At 35.6% G+C, this 23,061-nt stretch overlaps 1 protein-coding gene across 1 annotated transcript in view; it reads right to left on the reverse strand.

Moving 5' to 3' along the window:
• DNAH5 (dynein axonemal heavy chain 5) overlaps positions 1-22,439 on the reverse strand; it is a 163,649-nt gene extending 141,210 nt beyond the window's left edge. Inside the window, exons 1-16 of the mRNA XM_087961159.1 lie at positions 22,211-22,439; positions 19,011-19,145; positions 17,610-17,694; positions 16,523-16,680; positions 15,975-16,196; positions 13,730-13,867; positions 12,168-12,344; positions 11,408-11,521; positions 10,976-11,083; positions 10,181-10,303; positions 9,742-9,957; positions 6,476-6,583; positions 4,133-4,218; positions 2,090-2,411; positions 1,470-1,676; positions 787-958 (exon numbers count right to left, since the gene is read on the reverse strand). Of these exons, the coding sequence (XP_087817285.1) occupies positions 787-958; positions 1,470-1,676; positions 2,090-2,411; positions 4,133-4,218; positions 6,476-6,583; positions 9,742-9,957; positions 10,181-10,303; positions 10,976-11,083; positions 11,408-11,521; positions 12,168-12,344; positions 13,730-13,867; positions 15,975-16,196; positions 16,523-16,680; positions 17,610-17,694; positions 19,011-19,145; positions 22,211-22,267 (2,428 nt within the window). The 5' untranslated portion in view covers positions 22,268-22,439. The remainder of the gene's footprint in view (positions 1-786; positions 959-1,469; positions 1,677-2,089; positions 2,412-4,132; positions 4,219-6,475; positions 6,584-9,741; positions 9,958-10,180; positions 10,304-10,975; positions 11,084-11,407; positions 11,522-12,167; positions 12,345-13,729; positions 13,868-15,974; positions 16,197-16,522; positions 16,681-17,609; positions 17,695-19,010; positions 19,146-22,210) is intronic.
• Between the last annotated feature and the right edge of the window lie 622 nt (positions 22,440-23,061).

A 23,061-nucleotide genomic window follows, 5' to 3' on the forward strand; every position in this document is an offset into this window, starting at 1 on the left:
CCACGATACGAAGTGCCCCACCAACGCTGAGGTCAACATCCAAGCCGTTGCCGCCCGCCCGAAGATGCAAGGGGGGGAATTAAGTCACCCCCGAAAAGACAGCCTAGCCATTTTTTCGGGGCTCAAAAAAAAATAAGACCCGGCCTTATTATATGAGAAACACGGTAGTTGTCCGATCTCTTCTTAAAAACCTTCAGTGTTACAGCACCTACAACTTCTGGAGGCAAGTTGTTCCATTGATTAATTGTTCTGTCAGGAAATTTCTCCTTAATTCTAAGTTGCTTGTGTCCTTGATTAGTTTCAATCCATAGCTTCTTGTCCTGCCTTCAGGTGCTTTGGAGAATAGATTGGCCCTATCTTCTTTGTGGCAACTTCTTAGATATTGGAACACTGCTATCATATCACCCCTAATCCTCCATTTCATTAAACCAGACAATTTCTCTGTATTGGAAAAAAATGAACCATAGATGATAAATTGACTACTAGCATGCCTACTTCCTGAAAATCCACATGTCTATCTCCACAGTCCAAACTAGGAAGAATTAAAAAAAAATAAAGAAAGAATAACTTTGGCAACGTTCACAAATTTCAATGATTACTGCAGGATCTATTTATATACCATGAAGATTAGACAGATATAGGGTTTCTCAACCTTGGCAAGTTTTAAGATGTCTAGACTTCAACTTCCAGAATTTCCCAGCCAGGAATTCTGGGAATTGAAGTCTGGACATCTTAAATTTGCCAAGGTTTGAGAAACACTGAGATAGGCCATATGCAAAGACTTACCAAGTTTACTGAAAATATTATCTAAATAGGTTTCAATATTCAGGGATGTCCAGGTCAGTGTGGTTATTCCTGGTTGGACCGACTCATCCACTTTAGCCACATGAGGAGCCATTAGAGCATGAAGTGGGACTTGGATTTTTGATTTTACTCTCTTATATTCTGCCAGCATCACCTGAAAAAGAACCAACTTCAACGGTAACTGAAAGTATAATTGCAGATTCACTGAACTGGTCATGATGTGTTGCATACGTTTCAAAATTTATTTGCATAACCTGTGACTGAAAATAGAAATACTGAAAATAGGACAATAATCAAGTATTGCAGTTGGAAATGAAGGAATAAAACAGGGCTATTGAGATTGTACTTCAGCACATTGAAATATAAAGTGTGCAGAAGTGCTTTAATGATAACTAGACTGGAACCTGCAAACTTCCTTTTTTTTTTTTTTTTTTTGGTTAGTTAATGAAATAAATTTAGCCGTAATTTATTCATCTTTACATCTGAGTCATATCCCTGTTTCAGGGGATACAGAACCTGAACTAAATCAGTTTTTTATGGATATGTTTAGTAGCAAATGTTATACAACTATTAAAAGAAGTCAGAAAAAAAGCTTTTAAAATATATACTGTATATAAAGCCTTTAAAAGTTTATTTCAAGGCATTTATCCGTAACAGAACAATACCTGTAGTTTATTGAAATTTTGTTTGTAGGCATCCTGTTTGTCTTGAATAGCAATGGCCAGTGGTGGGATTTCTAGCCCCATGCGAGCCATGCACTTAGCTTCCCTGATTAAGGTGAGAATCTCAGGATCAAAATTCACAAATATTTCTCCAGTCTCTGGAGCTTTCACCAATAATGATGCCTGAAGTCCCGATTTAATTAGCTGAACCTAGAAATAACAAGTGTTCCACATATTAACCTCGTCAAATAGCAGATTATCACAGACAGATATCAAAAGTTTTGGAGAAGAACTAGCAATCAGGTTCAGCCATACATAAGCGTTTGACTTTTTCTGATTCAAACAGTGATAGATCCCAGCTCTTCTAGCTACAGTATGTAGAACTTTCCTTGACACCAAGGATACCAACTTAACCAAGCTTATACCAATAAAATTGAGGGACATTAATTCAATATCCTAGTTACTGTAGCAGGGCAAACTGTTTATTATCTCATACATGCACTATTGCTGCTACAATCCCAAGTGTGATTCTAAAAAAAATTATATTAACATCTAAGTATATTATTAGCAAAATTTTCCACAATGTTCATTATAAAAATATGCAGCATATTGTAGTATGGTACCTGTTGAAGCCATCCTCTGTGGTAGACGATTTCAAACTCAAGAAGGACTTTAGCCACTCTGTTGTAGTTGCGAATTATAGGCTTTGCTTCTTCTGTCTGCAGAACCATGGAATGTTTTTGGAATAGATTCATGGGTTCCTGGATTCGGTGAAACAGCTGTCGTGCCCACAAGATCTTACCGGCCATGGGAGGAAGATTACGAGCCAGAGGAGGATCATTCTTGTGTTTTGAGTACAACTTGGAGACCATCTCAATGTCACGATCATAGTTTTGAAGGATGATCTGATATTTATTAGCAATGCCAAGATTAGGGATTCCAAGCCTATGGAAAAAAACATCATCATAATCAAGAAGGTTCAGTACATTGTTTATTTTTCAATTAATTATTCTGAAGAAGATACCAAAGATTAGTTTAACTTTCTGAAGCAATATATTGACTCATTCATCAATCCCATAGTACTGATCACGGAATCACCTAACCATAATACATTGATATGTCAAATAGGAATAGGCAAATCTATATTACTGTGTAACTAAGAAAAAAGTAGATTGATTTATTTGCATGATAAAATGAAATATGTATCATTTTGTCCCATAAATTTTAAGTAGAAGTGTGCAAAATATTTCAAACTCAAAATACTTTCAAGCTCTAAAAATCATTTGAGTGCAAAGTGTTTCTGAATTTTTCAGGATTCTCTAACTATTTCAAAATATTGTATGTATTGTATTGCATTGCCATGCATTGTATTTTCATTTTTGTAGTGTATATCTCACTGAATTCCAAAAAGGTTTCGAGCAGCTTGCAATCATATAAAAGTACAACAAAAAGAACTTAGAAAAATAACCAAACTCCAAAAGTCAACAAAGATCCATTTCCTAACCATTTATATTACAAGAAAAATGGTCCTAACAGCAGTAGTGTAATCACCTGTTTTACACTTGAAAGAGTGCTTCTTGGTTCAAATGCCACCAGTAACATTGGAACATCCCTTTCAAACTTTAAAATATAAGTTTTAGATTCCAATGTTTTGAATTCCAAATGTTTTTTAACATTAATTTTATATGTCTGCATTTTGTTTGTGGAAGTGTTCAGATTTTTTTTAAGGAAAGGTGGTGTTATTTTTGTCTGCTGTTATCTGAATAAGCCATATATTTTATTTCAAAGAACCTATGGGAAGCTAAATTTACTAAGATTCGCAAGGTAAAAGATTTTTTAACACACATGCATCACAGTGTGATCTCAGCAATGGATGGACATTTGATATCTTATGCCAGGTATATATGAAAGTTGACTGTTTTTTGGCTGTATGATTTGATTGTTATTAACACTTTGTTTTAGTTTGATTAATTTCCCAAATTATATTAACATATATGTGATGCTGAATTTCTAAACTAGGCAAATTTTCCTCTTACAGACTATTTGGGCAGTATTTTGCTTGATACACAGCAGATGATAATCCTATATAACTATAAATAAATTACTCTGCTCTCCTCTCCTCTAAGTCCATAATCATGATGTCTTTGTTCTCAAAAAAAAAAAAAAAAAAAAGAAGTGGACTATTATGTTGTTATACGGTTCAGATGTAATGATTACATCAACAAATGGATTGATTCCATGGAAGTATTTATTCTTATCATATGGATCTTTTTTCTGAATTCTACTTTTACTCATTATTATATGGAGATTTAATCACTATAGTATGTTTGATTTTTCCACTGTGCCATCATTATTGAATGTAGTATTTTTCCTTTATGTGTTATTAATTTAACATTTTTTTTAATTGACAGAACCCCCAGATTCACAGATGCTAGATTCATATGTCTCATTTTAAGAAATTGAGATAATTGGATTTTATTCATCCTGCTGCTAGGTTTCAATAATTAAAAAAATCATTTCTATATGTTATAGAGATATCTGCTTTATAGACTAAAAGCAAACTTTTCCAACTGTAATTGAAAATCAAAAGAGGCTATCAAAGTATATTGGTATTATTGGTATTATTTTTCCAGATAACTCCAAATAAAAAATGATCACGTTTAAACCTTTCAAATTTCTTCAGTGTATCAAGGGCTCTTTCAGTGTTCAAAATCTTTTCAAAGGTAGTATCCATAAACATCTGTAATTGGTGCTATAGAAAGAAACAAAGGGATGGAGAATGTTAATAAGTACAATTACTAAATTTATAAATCACAATAGCCATTTTTACCCAAGATTTACTGAATAAATGATAATTGGCAAAATTCACACAAACTATGAAGTGCTAAACTATGCTGCAGAGAGCAGCATAGAACAAACTTGGTATAAGCCAAAACCAAGCAATTATTATTGTTACATTTATTTTCCATCTCCGGGAATTCAGCTGCTTATACCAAGTTTGTTGTTTGAATACAGTCCCCAAGTTTCCATTACATTCTTGTACAACTGTAACCAAGAAAAGGAATAGTCAAACTGACATAGGCAAAGAGAGAATCTAGAGACCACCAGACTTTTGTAATTACTGTTCTGAAGGCCACATGCTAAAAGTGGGTGAAGACAGTTCAAAATTGATAGGATCGCTCATATACTGCTCATCAACCAAGGTGAACATTTTTTCCCAGGCCATATGGAACATATGGCATCATTAAGAATGAGGTTTTTATTTATTTTGATTTGTCAATCGCTTAATAGGTATAAGTATATACATAGTTATGAATACATGAAATGGGTACATATAAAAAAAATAAAAGAAACAACAGGACAGGGACGGTAGGCACATTGGTGCGCTTATGCACGCCCCCTACAGACCTCTTAGGAAAGGGGTGAGATCAATAGTAGACAGTCTAAGGTTAAGGTTTTTGGGGTTTGGGGAAGAAACCACAGAGTCAGGTAGAGTATTCCAGACATTGACCACTCTGTTGCTGAAGTTTCCTGCAATCAAGTTTGGTGTGGTTAACCTTGAGTTTGTATCTATTGTGTGCTCTTGTGTTGTTATGGTTGAAGCTGAAGTATTCATTGACAGGTAAGTCATTGCAATGTATGATTTTATATGCCATACTTATATCAGACCGAAGACGGCATAATTCAAGGTTTTCTAGGTCTAGAATTTCAAGTCTGGTGGCATAAGGTGTTCTACAATGAGTAGAAGAGTGGAGAACTCTTCTTGTGAAATATTTCTGGACTTTCTCAACTGTGCTAATATCAGATACGTAATGTGGGTTCCAGACTGATGAGCTGTATTCGAGTATTGGTCTAGCAAATGTTTTGTATGCTCTAGTTAGTAGTGTGATATTACCAGAGAAAAAGCTACGTAGGATTAGGTTAACAACTCTTAATGCCTTTTTGGCCGTGTAGTTACAGTGGGCTCTAGCACTTAGATTATTAGAGATGAGTATTCCAAGGTCCTTTACAGAGTTTGGATCATCAACAAGGTCTTGACTACAGCTTGTATTTTATTTTCTGATTTTTTTTGCCAATATGTAAGACAGAGCATTTATTTGTTGAGATTTGAAGTTGCCATTTGTTTGACCATTCTGATACATAGTCAAGATCTTTTTGAAGGGTAGCAGTATTGTCTGTGGTATTGAACAGCTTTACATCATCAGCGAAGAGAACGCAGTTGCTCTTAATATGATCACAGAGGTCATTTATGTAGAGTATGAAGAGAGTTGGTCCTAGAAACTGCCTTGGGGGACACCACAATTGACAGGTACAGGTTCTCACATCATGTTCTGTCTCCAGCTATCCTCTTCCCATTTCTTCCATATAAAATAGCTTTAAATTCTAGGGAAGAATGAAAAGCTACTTTGATGGACTGAACAGAGAAGGATGATGAGATAAGACATACCTTAGCTGCAGTGTGAAATTTCATCTAGAAATTATACAGGCAATTACCTTCCTACACCACTTGAAATTGTGCAAGATGAAATATTCATGCTAAGAATAGCAATCCTGATCTGAGAGCTCAATCCTATCTAAGCAAATGTTCAGTCTAAACCCACAATTTACATGATGTAGGAAATGCAACAAAAATTTCATTTAACACACTTTCATTTAGTGGACTTCATAGGTGAAGGACCAGATTTCTACCTCTAAAACAAAGGGCAAATTTGCCATATTCTAAGTTGTTTGGAGAAATCAGTTAAATTTTACCTTAATTGTATAACATCCATGTGATTTATATCATCTGCATAAGTCATTATCCAAATGATCAAAATCACTGCAATATTGCACTTTTATATTTACTAGACATTTGAGAGTAAGGTTCATTTCCTACCTGTCCCCACCCCCCAATGTGGTCCATTAAAATGAATTTTTTCTGTAAAAGTTTTAATGAATTGACCAACTTAAATAGAATATTAATTATTAACAATTTTGAAAACTATGAAATTGGGAAGAACCAAACCTACATGTAGTTCATTTGTTTGCTTGCAAAATTCTTCATAGTCCTGGTCAAAATCAGTTTTCCTCTGATCTACAAAATTGTACTGTTTTTTCTTTACAGTGGCAACAATACTCTGAATGCAATTGGAAATATGAATATTTGAAAGTTATATTATGCTCATCATTTCTTATGCTTATAATAAAGATATATAACATGAAGACTATTTTGCATTATTCCAAGGTAATGTTTTGCAACCCAATCCTTTCTGAAACACAATTCATTTTTCTAAGGAAACGAAGCATTGAAACATGCAAATTTGTACAGTATATATGTCAGGCCATCTCCTACAATATCTATGTTACACATTCTGGTGCAATGAAAAAGCTTTTTACAGAAAACATGCAGAAAAACCAGAAATCATTATCACCACTGCAAATCATAACCTTAATGGCCCTATCGTGAATTACCTCCCATTGCTGTTTCATTGCTGCAGTCTGTACAAGTAAAAGTACAATAAGCTATTTTACTACATGAATAGACAGCAATTGTGTGAAAGCTCAAAATCCCTTATAATGTCAAAAAAATTAATTTCTACAATTCTTTGGGGAAAGTTACGAAAGCTGAGTTGCCAAAAAGCCAATACTGTGGTAACGCACCCTTTGAAAATGACTTGGAATAAGTGTTTTGGAACTTACACAACAGCAGTTCCTCTAAGTCATCAATTCAAACAACAATATTTTTTTCCAGATTTTTGCATCAGTCTAAAAACAACACAGAGCCATGGTGGTGCAGTGGTTAGAGTGCAGTACTGCAGGCTACTTCTGCTGACTGCCAGTTGACTGCAATTTGGCAGTTCAAAACTCACCAGGCTCAAGGTTGACTCAGCATTCCATCCTTCCAAGATTGGTAAAATGGGGACACAGATTGGTGGGGGCAATATGCTGAATCTGTAAACCGCTTGGACGGAGCTGTAAAGCACTGTGAAGCAGTATATAAGTCTAAGTGCTATTGCTATTGCTATATTAGATAACTTTTTAAAGAGCCATGTCATTTTTTTTAATTTCTGATGAAGATGGAAAAAATGGCAGGATTTTTTCAATGAATAACGAAGAGATCCTATGTTTACATAAATCCAAAGCAATTTTTGAGTCTCATTTTTGAATAGGCATAGTCTCAGTTAATGGAACTTCATAGTGAACCAATCAAGATCTTGAAGTTTCAGCCTCATTATAGATATTATTTTTATTGGGCACCAAATTGTGATGTCTGTTTTTTATTACTATTATTACTTCTCTTTCTTTTTAGCATTAACTTTATTGAAGAAATTTTTTACAAAGTAAAAACAACAAAAATTTAGAGAGAAAGAGAATTAAAGGAAAGTGGTAAATAAAAAACAATAAAAATAAACAGAGGTGACTTTTGATCTTATTTACAGTGATCATAAATGCAGTTATGTTGTTATCCTTTCTCTCTCTAGCTCTATGGTAGCTCCCTTCTTTCCATATTCTATTCTTTCTAATTACCAAACCCATAAATCGCTCATTTCATTTTTCTCCATTTTCAGCAAAAAAAAAAAGTCCTTAAAGGGTTTCCAGCACCTGGCAAATGTATTTATTGCATTTTTCTCTAATCAAACAAGACAGTGTTGCATCTCTGCAAATTCTGTTTTTCTGCATTATTTCTAATCCCTGAGACAGAATCCTTTTCTCTCCAAAACAACTGAAATTGTCTCGTATAAAGCTAAACAGTTTTAGGAGAGAATTACCATTGCCAGTTTTGCAGTCAACAATAATATGGGATATATCCCAAGAGAGGGGCTATCCAGAATTCTACATCAATAAGCTCAAATTTGCCAGCCAGGAAAATAAAAGTATGGTGGTGTCACCAGAAAGGCATAAGGAAGCAATTAGACCATTTATTTCCTGGGGGAGCTAAAGGAACAGCATGGAATCAGCGATTATGAACTAAATTGTACAGATACCAGAACTACAGTTAATAATCATGTTTATGTTGTTTCCTATAGAAAGCATAGGAATGTTTTTTCTCAAAGGTGCTTTTTCCAAAAGGCTACTGGATTCTCTTGTGTTTTTTTTTCTTTGAAAATGTTTCACTTCTCATCCAAAAACTGAAGAAGCTTCCTGGATGAGAAGCAACACGTTTTCAAAGGGGCGGGAGGAAATAAGAAAGTCCAGTTGCCTTTTGGAAAAAGCACCTTTGGGACACACATGATCTGGATGAGTCTTCACAGACATACTAATGTTTTCTATGATGTAGTTGTTAAAGCAGGGCTGTCAAACTCCCGGCCCGCAGGTCAGACCCACCCGGTTTGGCGAAGGGGGAAAAAGCCCTGATACATTACATGATGCTGCCATGATCACGTGAGTTTGACACCCCTGCGTTAAAGCATCAGGCTAGAAATCTGAGACTATCAATTCTATTCCTGCCTCAGATGCTATCTGGATGATCTTGGGCCAGTTACTCTCTCTCAGCCCTAGGAAGGAAACAATAGCAAAACCACTTCTGAAATCTTGCCAAGAAAATTCAGGGATTAGGAGTCAACACGGACTTGAAAACATACACACACACACACACACACACACACACACACGAATTACTAAGTTAATTAAAAACACAAGAACTTATATTGCAGGAAGCCATTAAGAGCTGCTTATGTAGGGCTATTAAAATCTGAAACCAATTCAGTAGGCAATCTGTTTTACTTACTACCTCAGCATATTCAGTGTGAACAAGTTGCTAGTTTTTGACATCCAACACCGCCAGCTCAAATGGTGATTTTAAAGCAGAGAGTAATGAGCAGGCTAACTCTACAAACAGCTGTCACAGTGGCTGGGTTCATACCTCACATTAAATCACAGTTTGTTTTAATACAGCTTGCTGAAAAGGTCAAAGTGGCTTGCTTCACAGGTGTTAAAACATTCATTACGCTTTACAAACAGTAGCTGACTTCACATCATGCTAAATGAGAAACAAAATGTCATGGCTTGGAAGTATGTTCAAGCTCTGAAGCAATTTAGTTGAGGTAGTACATAGAATTCGGAGAATTCTTAATCCAGCATAGAAAAGAAAGAGTATTTTCTATCTACAATACTTTCCCTATGTAATCATTCAAATACTTTGCCCGTGAAACGTTATAGATTCCACTCACACCATTATTAGGGTCAATGGCTCCAAATACTATAGCACACTCCAAAATATCTGGAGGCCAAACAAAATGCATTTTTCTGGACTCAAGCAATATTGGCTAAAAAAAGAAAAACAAATACTGCATACCTGATACTTAGTTGCCATTACTTCTAATCCTTCCATCTTTGAGTCTTGTAAGACTGAGTAAGTTGTGATAGTGTCAAAGATGTGCATGATTTTAAGTAGGCGGCGATGGAAAGTTTCAAATTTTCCAAATATATACATTTCACTAAAATCAAACTGCCGTTCAGCTGGATTCTCTTCCAATTTCTGTTTGGTCTTGTGAAAACAGTCTTGGTACTCCTTAGCAATATAAACCAAGATATAAATATATGGAAGTAAATATTAACTGCAACATCATTCATAATACCCTTAAGGACTCATATAGACTCCTAAAAGTTATTTTCCCTAATGAACTTCAGATCCAATTTTGCCTTTTGTTTTTAGAAACTAAATCCTCCCCAATTGACTTAAGCCGGAAGGTTGTATTTACTGCTTTTGTCTTCTACCAAACTGTAAATATTACCTGCTTAAGTCTTATAGCAGCTTGTATTTTTTCCAAAACTACATCTTGCGGTTGATCCCAGATGGTGGCAGTGTTGTTATTAGTAATATAAGCTTTGCAGGCTGTTATCATTTGATTTGTAACCTGTAAGTAGAATGATAGGCTTTGTCTCAAAAAATGTGTGTGGAACAAAGAGATTTGACGTCCATTTTCTTTCACAGTCAGCAGCTGAATCAGGGGTGGGTAACTTGTAATCTTTCTCATGTTGCTAAACTACAGTACAATCCCACATATCTCACTACTGGTTATACTGGATCAGCTGCTGAGTGTCACTACTTACTTTTCATTGTAGATTTTTATTTCATTTCCGGGTTACAATTAACGTAACCCAGCTGTTTAATCAGTGCAACTAAGTTTTTATAAAATAAAAGCAATATGGATGACCTCAAGTCAATATGTTTAGCTATGATGTAATGATAAACCAATTTCATCTATACTAATAATCAGTCCAAACGATTTATCAATAATCTCCATTTCAGGGTTCAACAGATCCAATTTTTTTAATTAATTTTTTTAATCTTCTCTATATTTCAAAAAGAAAAATTCATTACTTAAGAAAGTCTTTATTTCCTAAGATGGATAAAGCATCCAGAGTTGTTGGGAGTAGGGCGGCATACAAGTTTAATAAATTATTAATGAATTGTGTGGTGTACAAATGTGATTAAGTAAATATACGTTATTATTCTCTACAGTTACAGTTTTCAATGGCCAATAGTAATGGGGTTCCAATTCTGAAGAAGAGTCAGCCCGACTTGCCTTTACAAAGAGGGAAGTTATCTTCTCTGAAGTGTTATAATAGCGTGAGATGCTGTAGATCATTTTGATAGCATTAATGAGTCCTGGAATAGCATCTACCATGATCACCTGAAATGCCAACAAGATGAATTGTGATATGAAGCATCATTTACCTAATATCATTCATATCCAGTTAACCTGAGGGCACAAGGGCTTCTGCCATCATCCCAAATAGTACTTGCAGTCCTTGCTCAGATAAAGTAATTTTTAAAGTTGCCAAGATTTGGGGCATTTATGAAATCTGTATTACCCAATATAATATAGGGTGTATTATTAAGTTATAACTCACGAAACTGAGTTACAGTTGCACGCACAACCATTAACTTGTGATCTGGACATTTCTGTGCTATCTACAAGTGTGGCCGTTCAATGAGCAGACATTTTTAAACTTACAGGATCACAGTTATACAGAGGGTCGCAGCATTTTTCAAGGGTATACAGGTATTTCACATTGTCTTTGGCTTCATTTGTTGCATCAGTGATCCGGGTATCCAGTTCTCGCCAATTCTTAGAAAATGAAAATGAAACAAATGCTATTTAAAAGGACATTTGGCATTTTACAAAAGAAATTTCCCTGGCAAATATGCTAAGATAGTTAGCATGTTTCTTAAATCTCACAAGAATTAGAAGACCAATTCAATGACAGCAATAAAATACCATAGCAGACAATGCTTGGCAGCTTCTAAAAGATGTGATCTGAAAGTTTAAGTACTGAAATCATAGATCATGCTGATTAAAAATCACAGGAGTTCTGTGAATGTTAATCATCATGATCTATGATTTCAGTGCTTAAAGTTGAAGTAGGAGTTCTACCAGGAGATTGTTTTCCTTAGCCAAAGTATCTGGCAATGTCATTTGTATTTTAGGATATTTTTTTTAGTACTTTCAAAATAATGTTATGTTTCATTATATCAAGCTGCAGCTTCCCCCTGTATATTTGGAAGAACAAAAGCAAAGCCTTTTTACAAGCATGATTTCCATTGTCCACTTTTTAAAATACATATTTTGTATTTTAATTCTCAAATGTGATATTTTTCAGAGTAAGTTGCCTTTCCGTTTATTGGGCTGCAAGATCTTAAATATATATGCTCTGGTATAAAAATATTATTTTTAGGTAGAATGTAAATTGTTCTGAATAATCCAACTGACACACCTTCAAAAGTTTTGATTTAGCAACTGTAAGCACACCAAGTACAGCCTTTACATCTGAAGTTTTGAGCTGATCCAATAAGTAGTTAAATTTGGATAGCCTCTTCTTCCAGTGGTCCAGCTCAGCTCGTGGTCCAAGGTCATCTGCTTCTTTCCGTAGCTGGTTATTTTCAGCAATAACCTAAAATTTAAACCAAAATGGTAATTTGCCTAAAATAGAATCTTTTTGCAATAGGACTTAGAAATAACACTTAGACTTATATACCACTTCACATTGCTTTTACAGCCCTCCTTAAGTGGTTTACAGAGTCAGCCTATTGCCCCCAACAATCTGGGTCCTCATCTTACCCACCTCAGAAGGATGGAAGACTGAGTCAACCTTGAGCCTGGTGAGATTTGAACTGCCAAATTGCAGGCAGCCGGGAGGCAGCAGAAGTAACCACTGCGCCATCACAACTCTAAGAATACGATACTATGTGAGTAGAGCTTTTTTTCTTTCCTTCCATCCTTACTTTCCCTCCCTCCCTCCTCCATTATGATCGTAAATCAAGAACTAAATGTACACTGTAATTGGAAAATCTGTCTTAACACACCAGTGGCATTAAAGCATCCTCGCTTAAATAATTCAAAATGTGGTAGGGAATTATCAGCAATCTGCCTGCAATGTGCTCCAATTTTGGCACTACTATACTATAAACTCTCATAGGCTCATTCACCTAAATTTAAAAACAAAGATGATTGGAGCATCAATATATACATCAATATAGGAGCCTCTGTGGCACAGGAGTTAAGAGTGCAGTACTGCAAGCTACTTCTGCAGCCAGCTGCCTACAGTTCAAATCCCACCAGGCTCAAGGTTGACTCAGCCTTCCATCCTTCCGAGGTGGGTAAAATGAGGACCCAAATTGTTAGGGGCAATATACTGACTCTGTAAACAGCTTAGAGGGCTGTAAAGCACTACAAAGCAGTATATAAGTCTAAGTGCTTTTGCTATTGCTATCAAGGAATTAGCATAATTAATAAAGCACAAGCAAAAATCACAAGGTTTTTCACCGATCTCTGAAATAAAAACTGGATTGAACACAATGGGATACAGAGTTTCTACATTAATAAGGTCCACCTAATCTGACTGCAAAATTCTGGGCCACCTCTATACGATAGCAAAGAACTCTAAAAAAAACCATAATTCTTAAACAATGATAGTTGAAAAGTGGTTTTAGATGGATGGTGATTGTGGTTGCTGGTCTTCCTACCACTTTAAAACTGGTTTGGAGACAGGAGAGTACAGTAATTGATTCATACTGGGATGGGAAAAAGCCTAATCTGTTTTATAGCCCTCGTTCCCTGTTGCAAATTGACACCATGAATGTCTTTCAGCTACAGAAGAAGAAAAAGGGATTATCACCGTTAACAACTGCTCCAGAGACACTACTGAATAAGAATCTTGCATGTGAAAATAATGCATTTGGCAATCCCTTTCCTCCCCATCTTTTGTGAGAAAGATAAGCAGCTACATATTGTATATGTAGCACTCCATATGCAATGGAATATTCATCCAAACAGTACCTGTTCAATTTGCTTAATCCACACTTTCATGCAAGCTTCTATTCGTTCCACAGTCTCCATGCTGTTTGCTGCCACCAGAAAATCAGCTGGTCCTTTTAGCATTTTCAGGTCATAGGTTTCACACTTCTTCAGGAGCACCTAAATTACGTATTAGGCAATTACTCTATACATTTCAATACCTCTGCCCAAGAAATTATGATGACATAATTCACAGGTTAGCCCAAGGTATTGGTATACAAGACCAATGGTTATTGACATGTTATTCCATGCTATTTTGTTCTGCCCAGCACCTGAACAACGGCATATTGGTTACAGTTAAAAACCCTAGAATAATAGCATTGCCCTTGTGCCTTTCAAATGGGCTGTCTGCTAGACTTGGAGTTTCTTCCGTTAGAAGTTCAAAGCGTCTCCTCATCCATATTCTATTTATATTAAAAACTGATCTGCCACAAACAAAAAAGCCACTTGTCATCATTCTTTCTATTTTGTCTGTAGCCTAAATCACTTCTGCTTGCAGGTAGGATTTACACAGTTGAATGTATCCATATAAAAGTTCTTCCACGTAACAACAAAAAAGAGGCTTTAGGAAGAAGGATTTAACCTTTTTCCATATCCTGTCACACAGGGGTATTTTTTTTGGGGGGGGGGGAGGTGTTTTCGTAGAATTGTTTGCTTTGCATAGACATTTAAATCATGCAATCCCTATTGCATCTAAAATGGTTCAACTCTGCTTCCGGGAATACAGCTTAGAGATAAAACTTCTTGCATATATTTGGCACCTCTAATAATTCTTGTTGCCATAATTCATAGACAATAATTATTTTAAACCTCAGGTAGCAATAATAATTTATGTGGCTTGTCTGCTGCCTAACTCTCAACAACTCTGTATTATATTGTATACCGCCTGGAACCAGGGGTGCGATTTAACCGGTATAACAATCAGCTCGGTGAACACATGCAAAGCGCACAGAACATTTGCTAATGACCTTCTCCAGTAATCCCTGTCTGTTAAACAGCTGGTCCACGGCAATTTGCTGTGCCGTGCAAAGCAGCTGAGCTTAAAAAACAAGACATAAAGCACAGCCTAGAGCTCAGGAGGGCAAGTGGGCCAAACAGCTGATCGTCAGAGCAAACCGAACCAGTTCACTCTCAGCTGATCCTCGGAGATACCAGTTTGCCCAAACCAGGCCTAACCAGTAGAATCCCACTCCTGCCTGGAATTCTTTTCTGATGGAGCTGGGTGGTTAAAAAATATTATATATAAATAAATAAATATATAAATTAACAGAATAGCCTTTGAAACGTAGTCTTGATCATTCCCTGTTACCCAAATACATTCATCAAATTATCCTTAAATTAATCTTAAAATTGACTGAGAATAATTGAGGGTTGAGTGTGTAAAATATCTCATTGATATATTCATTTGTTCCCAAATACATATATATGTGAATATTCTTATTGATGTCATCAGCTTTACTTTTTCTCCATTTCTCTACTCCTGAGGTCGTGACTGGAAATTGCAAGTTCCTGTTGGCTTCCCCATTGAATTTGTTTGTTGGAAGCCAGGAAGAAATCCCAAGTCTCAGTCACATGAGGTCCTCACTTAATGACCCGCAATCCTCACTTAACAACAGCAACTAGGACTACTGGGGTTTCAGCTGCCAAGTGATGTGATCTTGTGCCATTCTATTTTACAACTATTTTGTTTAGCAATGGAAATTCCAGCCCCAGTTACCATTGTTAAGCAAGAAGAACTTGTATTTTGAAGGGAGCCCAATTAATCCAATGAAATTTCCCCCAGGTATCTATTTATACAATTGCTTCTTTAATCCATTTTATGTTACAGTTCAGCTAGTTATACATATATACATAGAGAGATTTAGATATATAAAAGCCATTATATGATTATCCCTGTTACAGTTGCCGTACCTTCCTTTCCCCCCCCCCAAGTAAGATAAAGAACAATACAGAATTCCTGCACTTCAAAGATGTATAGAGAAAAAAACATCAACATCATAATATTTATAAAATTGCTAAATGCTAAATGCTATTATGATAAACATCATCATATTTATAAAATTGCTAAATGCTCTTCTAAATTAATAGGTCACTTTTGTGCACATTCTTCTACATATTTAGTATTTTATCAATGGTAGATTTAGTACTGATAGGTACTTTTGCATTGTTCTTTAACTCCTTTGCTTCCTGGCAGAGACAGCTAAAAGATAAATAAATGCAAGCTTACCTTCTCCATCAGGCTCTGTTGAGCTCCTGAAAGGACACTAACAAATCCCTCTAGGGATGCAATGAAGTCCTGCTTGATATTAGCCCCTTTCTGGGAACTGCTCATCTCTCCCCAACCATAGTTCATAGTATTCAAAGCTGGGATGAAGATATCGGATAGCAAATGCTGAACACTGTTTAGCAAACCACCATTTGCTGTGTCCATCATATTGAAAACTACTTCCTGATGATGGAAAAGGAAAAAGCATTAAGAGTTGTTAGCTCAGCTTTCTCCACCTTGGTGTGCTTTCCAGGTCTTTTGATATCACAGTTCTTATTTCAAGGCAGTATGGTCAATGTTCAATGATCATTTCATATATAGATATAGAGAGATAGAGATAGATGCATGCAGAGAGAGAGAGAGAGAGAGAGAGAGAGATGAGAGAGACAGACTTAAAAGCTGACTTAGATATAATTCTTTGCTAAATCCAATTTATATGATTGACAAGACAATGGATGCTACAATTTCTTATAAGCAAGTGACTGAAGATACATATAGAAAATACTTACACGATGGATATTCTCTGCATTAATTGCTTTAGAAGGGTTAGTTCTAATGAAAAACACACATATACCAGTTAAAGCGACATCATCTCCCTCTGTTACAAATAATTTGGTCTTTTTGCCTTTAGCAGAAGCAGAGTTAGTTCCAGTTGAACTTTCATGTCCTATAAGGGGGAGAAAATTTTATGTAGTTTTTGTAGACACGAACAAAACATTTATACAGGAATTTGTACTATGTCTGAATCCTATTGTATTTCCTGTATTGTTAATATCATATCATCTAATTCTCTCTATTTATCATACCAGTTGGGAAGTGGTGGTTATTTTACATTGGGTTGGGTTCCAAAATAACTCCTATTTCTCTGCAGAATCTTCTTGTAATCTGAATATTAATTTGGAATTATCTACCTCACCTTTTTTTAATGGAGATATTGAGGCAGTGCACATTGCAGAAAAGTACATTTTGTCATCTGTTCAAAATATTGGATTTTCTTTTGGATTTTTTTCCCATTTAAATTGCTAGTTCTATCATCATGAGTAGGTGAACTCTGTATGCATCGCCTTCAACAATTTTTCAAATAAAATTTGGTTTTGTTTATATCCCATAATAATAGTTTATATCTTCCAAACAGATGAAGAAAAGGTTGAATTATCAAGGCATAAAACTGGGAGATTCTGGAAGAGGAGGTTTTGAGGTCTCCAGCTTTCCACATTAAGTTTGCAGTCCTTTGAGGTAGCCAGATCAGGAAACAGGCTCCACAAGAAATTCTGAAATTTTATTGTATTATTGCAAGGTACAATAATAGAATCTTAAAAGCCTGGCAAAGATTTTCTCTCTCCATCCTTCTCCCCTTTATATCAAAGAAATCAAGGTAGAGCAGTTTTTCTTCTTTACTCCTTCTTTTCCTTCAGGGTTAAGACGGTGTCTGTCTTATGTTTTGTTGGTTCTTTTATTGTATGTTTTACCTTTCAGTTTTATCATATTTTTTCTTTTTCTAAACTGCTGCCTTGCATGATCCAGCAATCTATGAATACACTAAGTCATCATCTTCACAATCTGAGAAAATAGTACTGCAAGCATCTCTTTGCATACCTATTTCTGGTCCCTCCATGTCTTGATAATAAAACATGACATGACGAAAACCTCCAGCAGTGAAGAATTGATCAATACGCTCAATCTGTTAAACATTAAACAACAGAAAGTCAAAGATTTATACATAGAATTTTAAAAGGAATACATACAACAGAGTGCTTAAATAAGACCATTTACTGATAATTTTATATAACGAGTAAAATACAATCTTCACATTCAACATATATTCTCAGCAGATACTTAATTGTGTCTGTTACTGTTTCATGGGATCCAAAATTCAAAATACCAGCTTCTACTATTATATTTTAACTGGTTAGCTTTATTTTCCTGAAATATGATTAGTTCAAATATTAAGCCATACTCAGGAGGGGGTTCAAGGGGAATTGGACCTATTCTATAATCCTGATTTTAAGCATGCTATAAATGTTATAATAATCTCATTTATTGATTATTGATAAGCCATGATGGTGCAGTGGTTAGAATGCAGTATTGCAGGCTGGAGTTTGGAGTTTAAGCCTGATGGGTTTAAGGATGACTCAACCTTCCATTTTTCTGAGGTCAATCAAACGAGGACTCAGGTTGTTGGGAGATGACATTGTAAACCACCCAGAAAGTATTATAAAACACTACAGGGCAATTGCTATTTATTTGTAATTTAGCAGTCCAGATTTGTTTCAGTTTTTCTGAAGAATAAACAAGTTATCATTTTTTAGAAATATTGCAGAGATTGCTCTAGAAAAGCAATAATAGCCTTCATCACACATTTCCCATGAAGAGAATACTGCTTTCCTCTTGGATAAAGCCATTTGCCTTCTGTGATGCGATCTGAATATTGGTTTGGAACTGTGGTCCATTCAGAAACAAGGTACTATTCAGAACCATCCACAACTGTACTGTGTGCCATAGCGCTACAGTTCTTCTAGATAATGATAAATGTCAAATCAATGCCAGATTAAGGCCAACCTATGTCTCAACAAAAACAAAAACAAAAACGCCTTTCAGCCCTTCCATTGTTTAATAGGTAAGACGTTAAGACTCAACAAATGTTGCTAATTAAAGTTCCGCACGGCAGTGAAAGAGTTAAGGGCATGAGAGGAAGCGAAAAAAACCCTCTTGTGGGGTCCCTCTTCGCTTAACACTCTTCTTTTGCTTCATGGTTAATCCAGAGCTACAAAACAGCTATAAAGAAACCAAACTATACCAGGGAAGTGCTTTGGAAAAAAAAAAAAGAGCATTTATATGGGGAATTTTCATGAAGACTATATTTGCTTCCAAAAATTGCCTTTCAAAAATACTGTAAAATTCTGCTTCCATTTTCTATGCACAGCAGCAATCTACAAAGCACAAGAATTATTTTTGTACTCAGTTGGAGTCTGACAATTGAATCTACCCCCATCATACCTGATTTCCTTCAAGGACAGCATCTTCCACTTCATTTTTCTCTAGGTTCACACAAGCAGAAACAATTGACAGGATGTAGTCATATCTACCATCCAGATGAGCTCGCTTAGCTTCTTTCTCCTCTTTCAGTTTTTGCTGTAGAACCAACATTTCTATTATAGCTGTATAGCAAACTGAATTTGTTTCTTCTATATGTTCTAAGTTAAATATACATTTCATCATATACGAATTCGCCATTAAGTATCTCAATGTAGAAATATTTTGAGAGCAAAACATGTGCTGATCCCTCTTTGTGGGATAAGAAAGATGAGGCCACATGAGGAAAACTGACTGTTCACAAGAGGCAGTTGCAATGTTATGTATCATAGCACAGGGGGGAAAAATCTCTTTAAATGACTGCTTAATATGGGATTTTAATCTGCAGGTCACTACTTTGTGATTCAACATGTTGCATGAACCCAGTTTGTATGGTTGGATTTTGGAAAATAAAAGTGATGCAAAACCCAAGCCGTTGAGTTAATTCAGTAAGATGTGATTAGGTATATCTGCATATAGTACAAATGCAATAAATCAGTAAGACCTATTTCCATATACAAGATTGGGTCAAAAAACACTGAAGGGAATTGTGTTGGGGAGAACGAGGGTAGTAAATTCTGTTAAGACTAGTAATTTTCAAGCTTCATGAACTCAACTATATGACTACAGGTAGTTCTCAATTTATGTCCACAACTGAGCCCAACATTTCTATTGTTAAGTAAGAATTTGTTAAGCGAGTTTTGCCCCTTTTTACAACATTTCTTGCCACAGTTGTTAAGTGAATCATTGCAGTTGATAAGTCAGTAACCCAGTTGTTAAGTGAATCTAACTTCCCCATTGACTTTGCTTGTCAGAAGGTCGCAAAAGGTGATCACATAACCCGGGATGCTGCAACGGTCATAAGTATGAACCAGTTGACAAGCATCTGAATTTTGATCACGTGAGCAAGGGGATGCAGCAAAGGTTGGTCTGTGAAAAATGGTCATAAGTCACTTTTTTCAGTTCCGTTGTAACTTTAAACGGTCACTAAATGAACTGTTGTAAGTCGAGGACTCTTCTATTATGTATGTTTCAAATTAAGCTTTCTTATCTTCTAAAAGTTTGATTATAGGTATATGCATAATTACTACTGAACAGTATTGTACGTGATACAATTGTAGCTTTCTTTAAGCAAAGCTAATTATCAGGTCTTTTGAAATCTCCTTAAAACGTACTTTAAAATTACTTTTAAATAAATTTTTAAATCAATCCCATTCAAAGCACTGACAGATCAGTTTTATAAATTAGTCACTAATAAAATGAAAACACTTGCTATTCTTCCCATAGTTTGAACTATAGACCAAAAACAAATACGACTGAATCTTAAATTGAAGTAGGCTGTTTTGGATCAAGGTGACTCTTCTCTCAAAATCTATCAGGTTAGATTAGTGTGATGTAATTAAACTACATCTAACCATTTGATGACCATAGTATTATTGTATTCACACAGGTGGGATTCAACACTTTTTACTACCGGTTCTGTCGGGGCGTGGCTTGTTGGGCGTGGCAGGGGAAGGATACTGTAAAATCTCCAGTCAGAGGTGGTATTTGCTGGTTCTACGAACTACTCAAAATTTCCGCTACCAGTTCTCCAGAACTGGTCAGAACCTGCTGAATACCACCTCTGAAACAGCCCTATTTTGTCCAGTAGATCTTGTGGGTTGAATAAATAACGATTAAATTAACCAAGGATAAATTTGTTGTGTGAAGATTAGCCTCTCAGTATCTGACAGTTTAATAATTTGCGATTAGTGATGCTTATATTACTGATTGTTTTAAATACAGAGGTTAACACAGTTAAAACAGCAAATATCTTTTTCAAGAATACTTTATAGATGATAGTTCGTATGTGCATATGATATCCTTTGGGTGATGAAGGACAGACAATTTAAGACCCCAAAACAGGATAGGGAATCTCCAGTGTTAAAAAGAAGGGTGACCTCAAAAGCGTAGCTATTCTACAACCCAACCTTCTCAAAAGAACTTCATTTCCAAAAGATATCACACCATGGGGTTGAAAACAAAGCCAATTATTTGATAAAGCAGCCTGAAAGATGGAAAAGATCTCATTTCACTCTGGCAGCAAATTGCCTGCAACAGCAGTTCAACAAAAGCAGCAGTCAAAGCTGCTAAGCAACCAGTTTCTAAAGCTGCTGCAAACAAACATTACTGAAGGGGTGTTCCAGTTCCTGGTTTCAAGCTATCCCTGTGGCCAGAAATTAGCTCTGTTCACTCATTCAAAATATCATGGTGTTTTTAAAAGTGGGTCTATCTTAAAGAATAAGAGGTCACAATAATACTGCAATATTATAAGGGGCTATCAAGGAAAAGAAGGTAAACAGTTGTCCCTTATTCTCCAAAGGAAAGGCTATTAGATCTAATTAGCTTAGATTTCAAGAGGATATCAATTCGTTACACATTAGAAGCTTCTGAAGAAAAGTAAACAAGCAGAAGTATGAATATAATCTCTCTCCACTGTCATTTGCCCCAGTAACTTGACCCAGAAGCACATTCTCTTTATATCTAGGTATCCTAGCTAATAAAAGTTCAAACATCAATTCCAATATATCTATCTAATTCTTTAACCGTATAAAGTCCAACAAAGGGATGAAATCCACCTCTAAAGTTCCCTGAGACTAAACAGCACACCCTTCATAAAATCATGAGTCCAAACATAAGATATACTCAAGATTCCCAATATTTACAGATTGGTTCGTTGTCTATATTAGCAATCAGGATATGACTTCATATCAAAATATCACATCAAGAAATACATACTGTATAAAGGCTAGGTTTATCATTAAAATGCATATATTATTAGTCCTAAATGGAGGACTGGCTCATATAAAAGTAACTCTCATTGTGTAATCATAATTTCTGCTATGTTTTACCAAATGGAAACATGGGAATTTAAAAAGATAAAAAATAACCTTATATATGATTACATCCCTGTGGAGGGACCTCAAAATCATCCTTTTCTCCAAATTTTACAAACCAATTTTGTTATGTGCTACTATTAATACACACATTCCATTTATATTACACTGCAAGGATATATCACAGTATGTGTGTGTGTGTGTGTATTCTTGCTCCTTCCCACATCTCCATACCTCCATATCTCTTACCTTTAAAACTCTTGTAACACTTTGCTTCCAAAGCTGTCGCCTTCCAGTTCTGAACATTTTATTAGTTGAAATTTACTATTGTGCTGTTAATATTAAGCCAATAGGATCAGCATGTACCAAATATGCTATGCTGACTACAAAACTTCCCAATTTAAGGATTGTTTAAAAAGTTCTCACATTTCTTAACAGTACTCTAATTAAGATCAATCCGAACAGAGTCAGACCTGCCCAAAGCTCACCCAGCCTTTCCAAGTCTCAGAAATATGAGCAGTGTTGACAAACCTACATAGCTTGGGTGTTGTTATGGTAAGTGTTGACTTATAGAGCTATTGTGTTAAAGTTGCCGCTTAATCTTGGCAGAAGTCATTACTTTCAAATTCAGTATCTTTCAAAAGCAAGTTTTTGGTTGATTGCAGATGACATTGCAGATGAATAAATAACTAGATATGGTGTGTGGAAATAGAGTTATTCAAGAAGAATAATGGTTGGGAAATGAAATTATTATGCATGTTATCAGAAGGTGCAGTTTGACAATATAAAGCTCCCTTTTGTATGAATGAAATCATACTGTAAATTGTTTAGGTGGGTATGAATGTTTTACCAGCTAAGTGAAGTCTCCATGTTGAAATAATATATTGCTCTGAACACCAGTTGTTGGGTCCAAACATAGAAGGCTACTGCTTTCATGTCCTCCTGTTTCTTTACTTTTAAAGACCAAGATAAAACCTAGACCAATTACTATCTGATGCAATTTTTACAAAGTCTTTGTTATTAATGATACCAGCTGTCCTGAAAGTATTTGCAACTTTAGAACAGCTTTTCTTATGGTGATTTCTAAGTGTGTTGGATCA

Source organism: Notechis scutatus, chromosome 3 (genome assembly GCF_049901735.1).
Source record: "Notechis scutatus isolate UNSWTSFEM ecotype Mainland chromosome 3, rNotScu1.2, whole genome shotgun sequence".
NCBI classification, from domain to species: Eukaryota; Metazoa; Chordata; class Lepidosauria; order Squamata; family Elapidae; genus Notechis; species Notechis scutatus.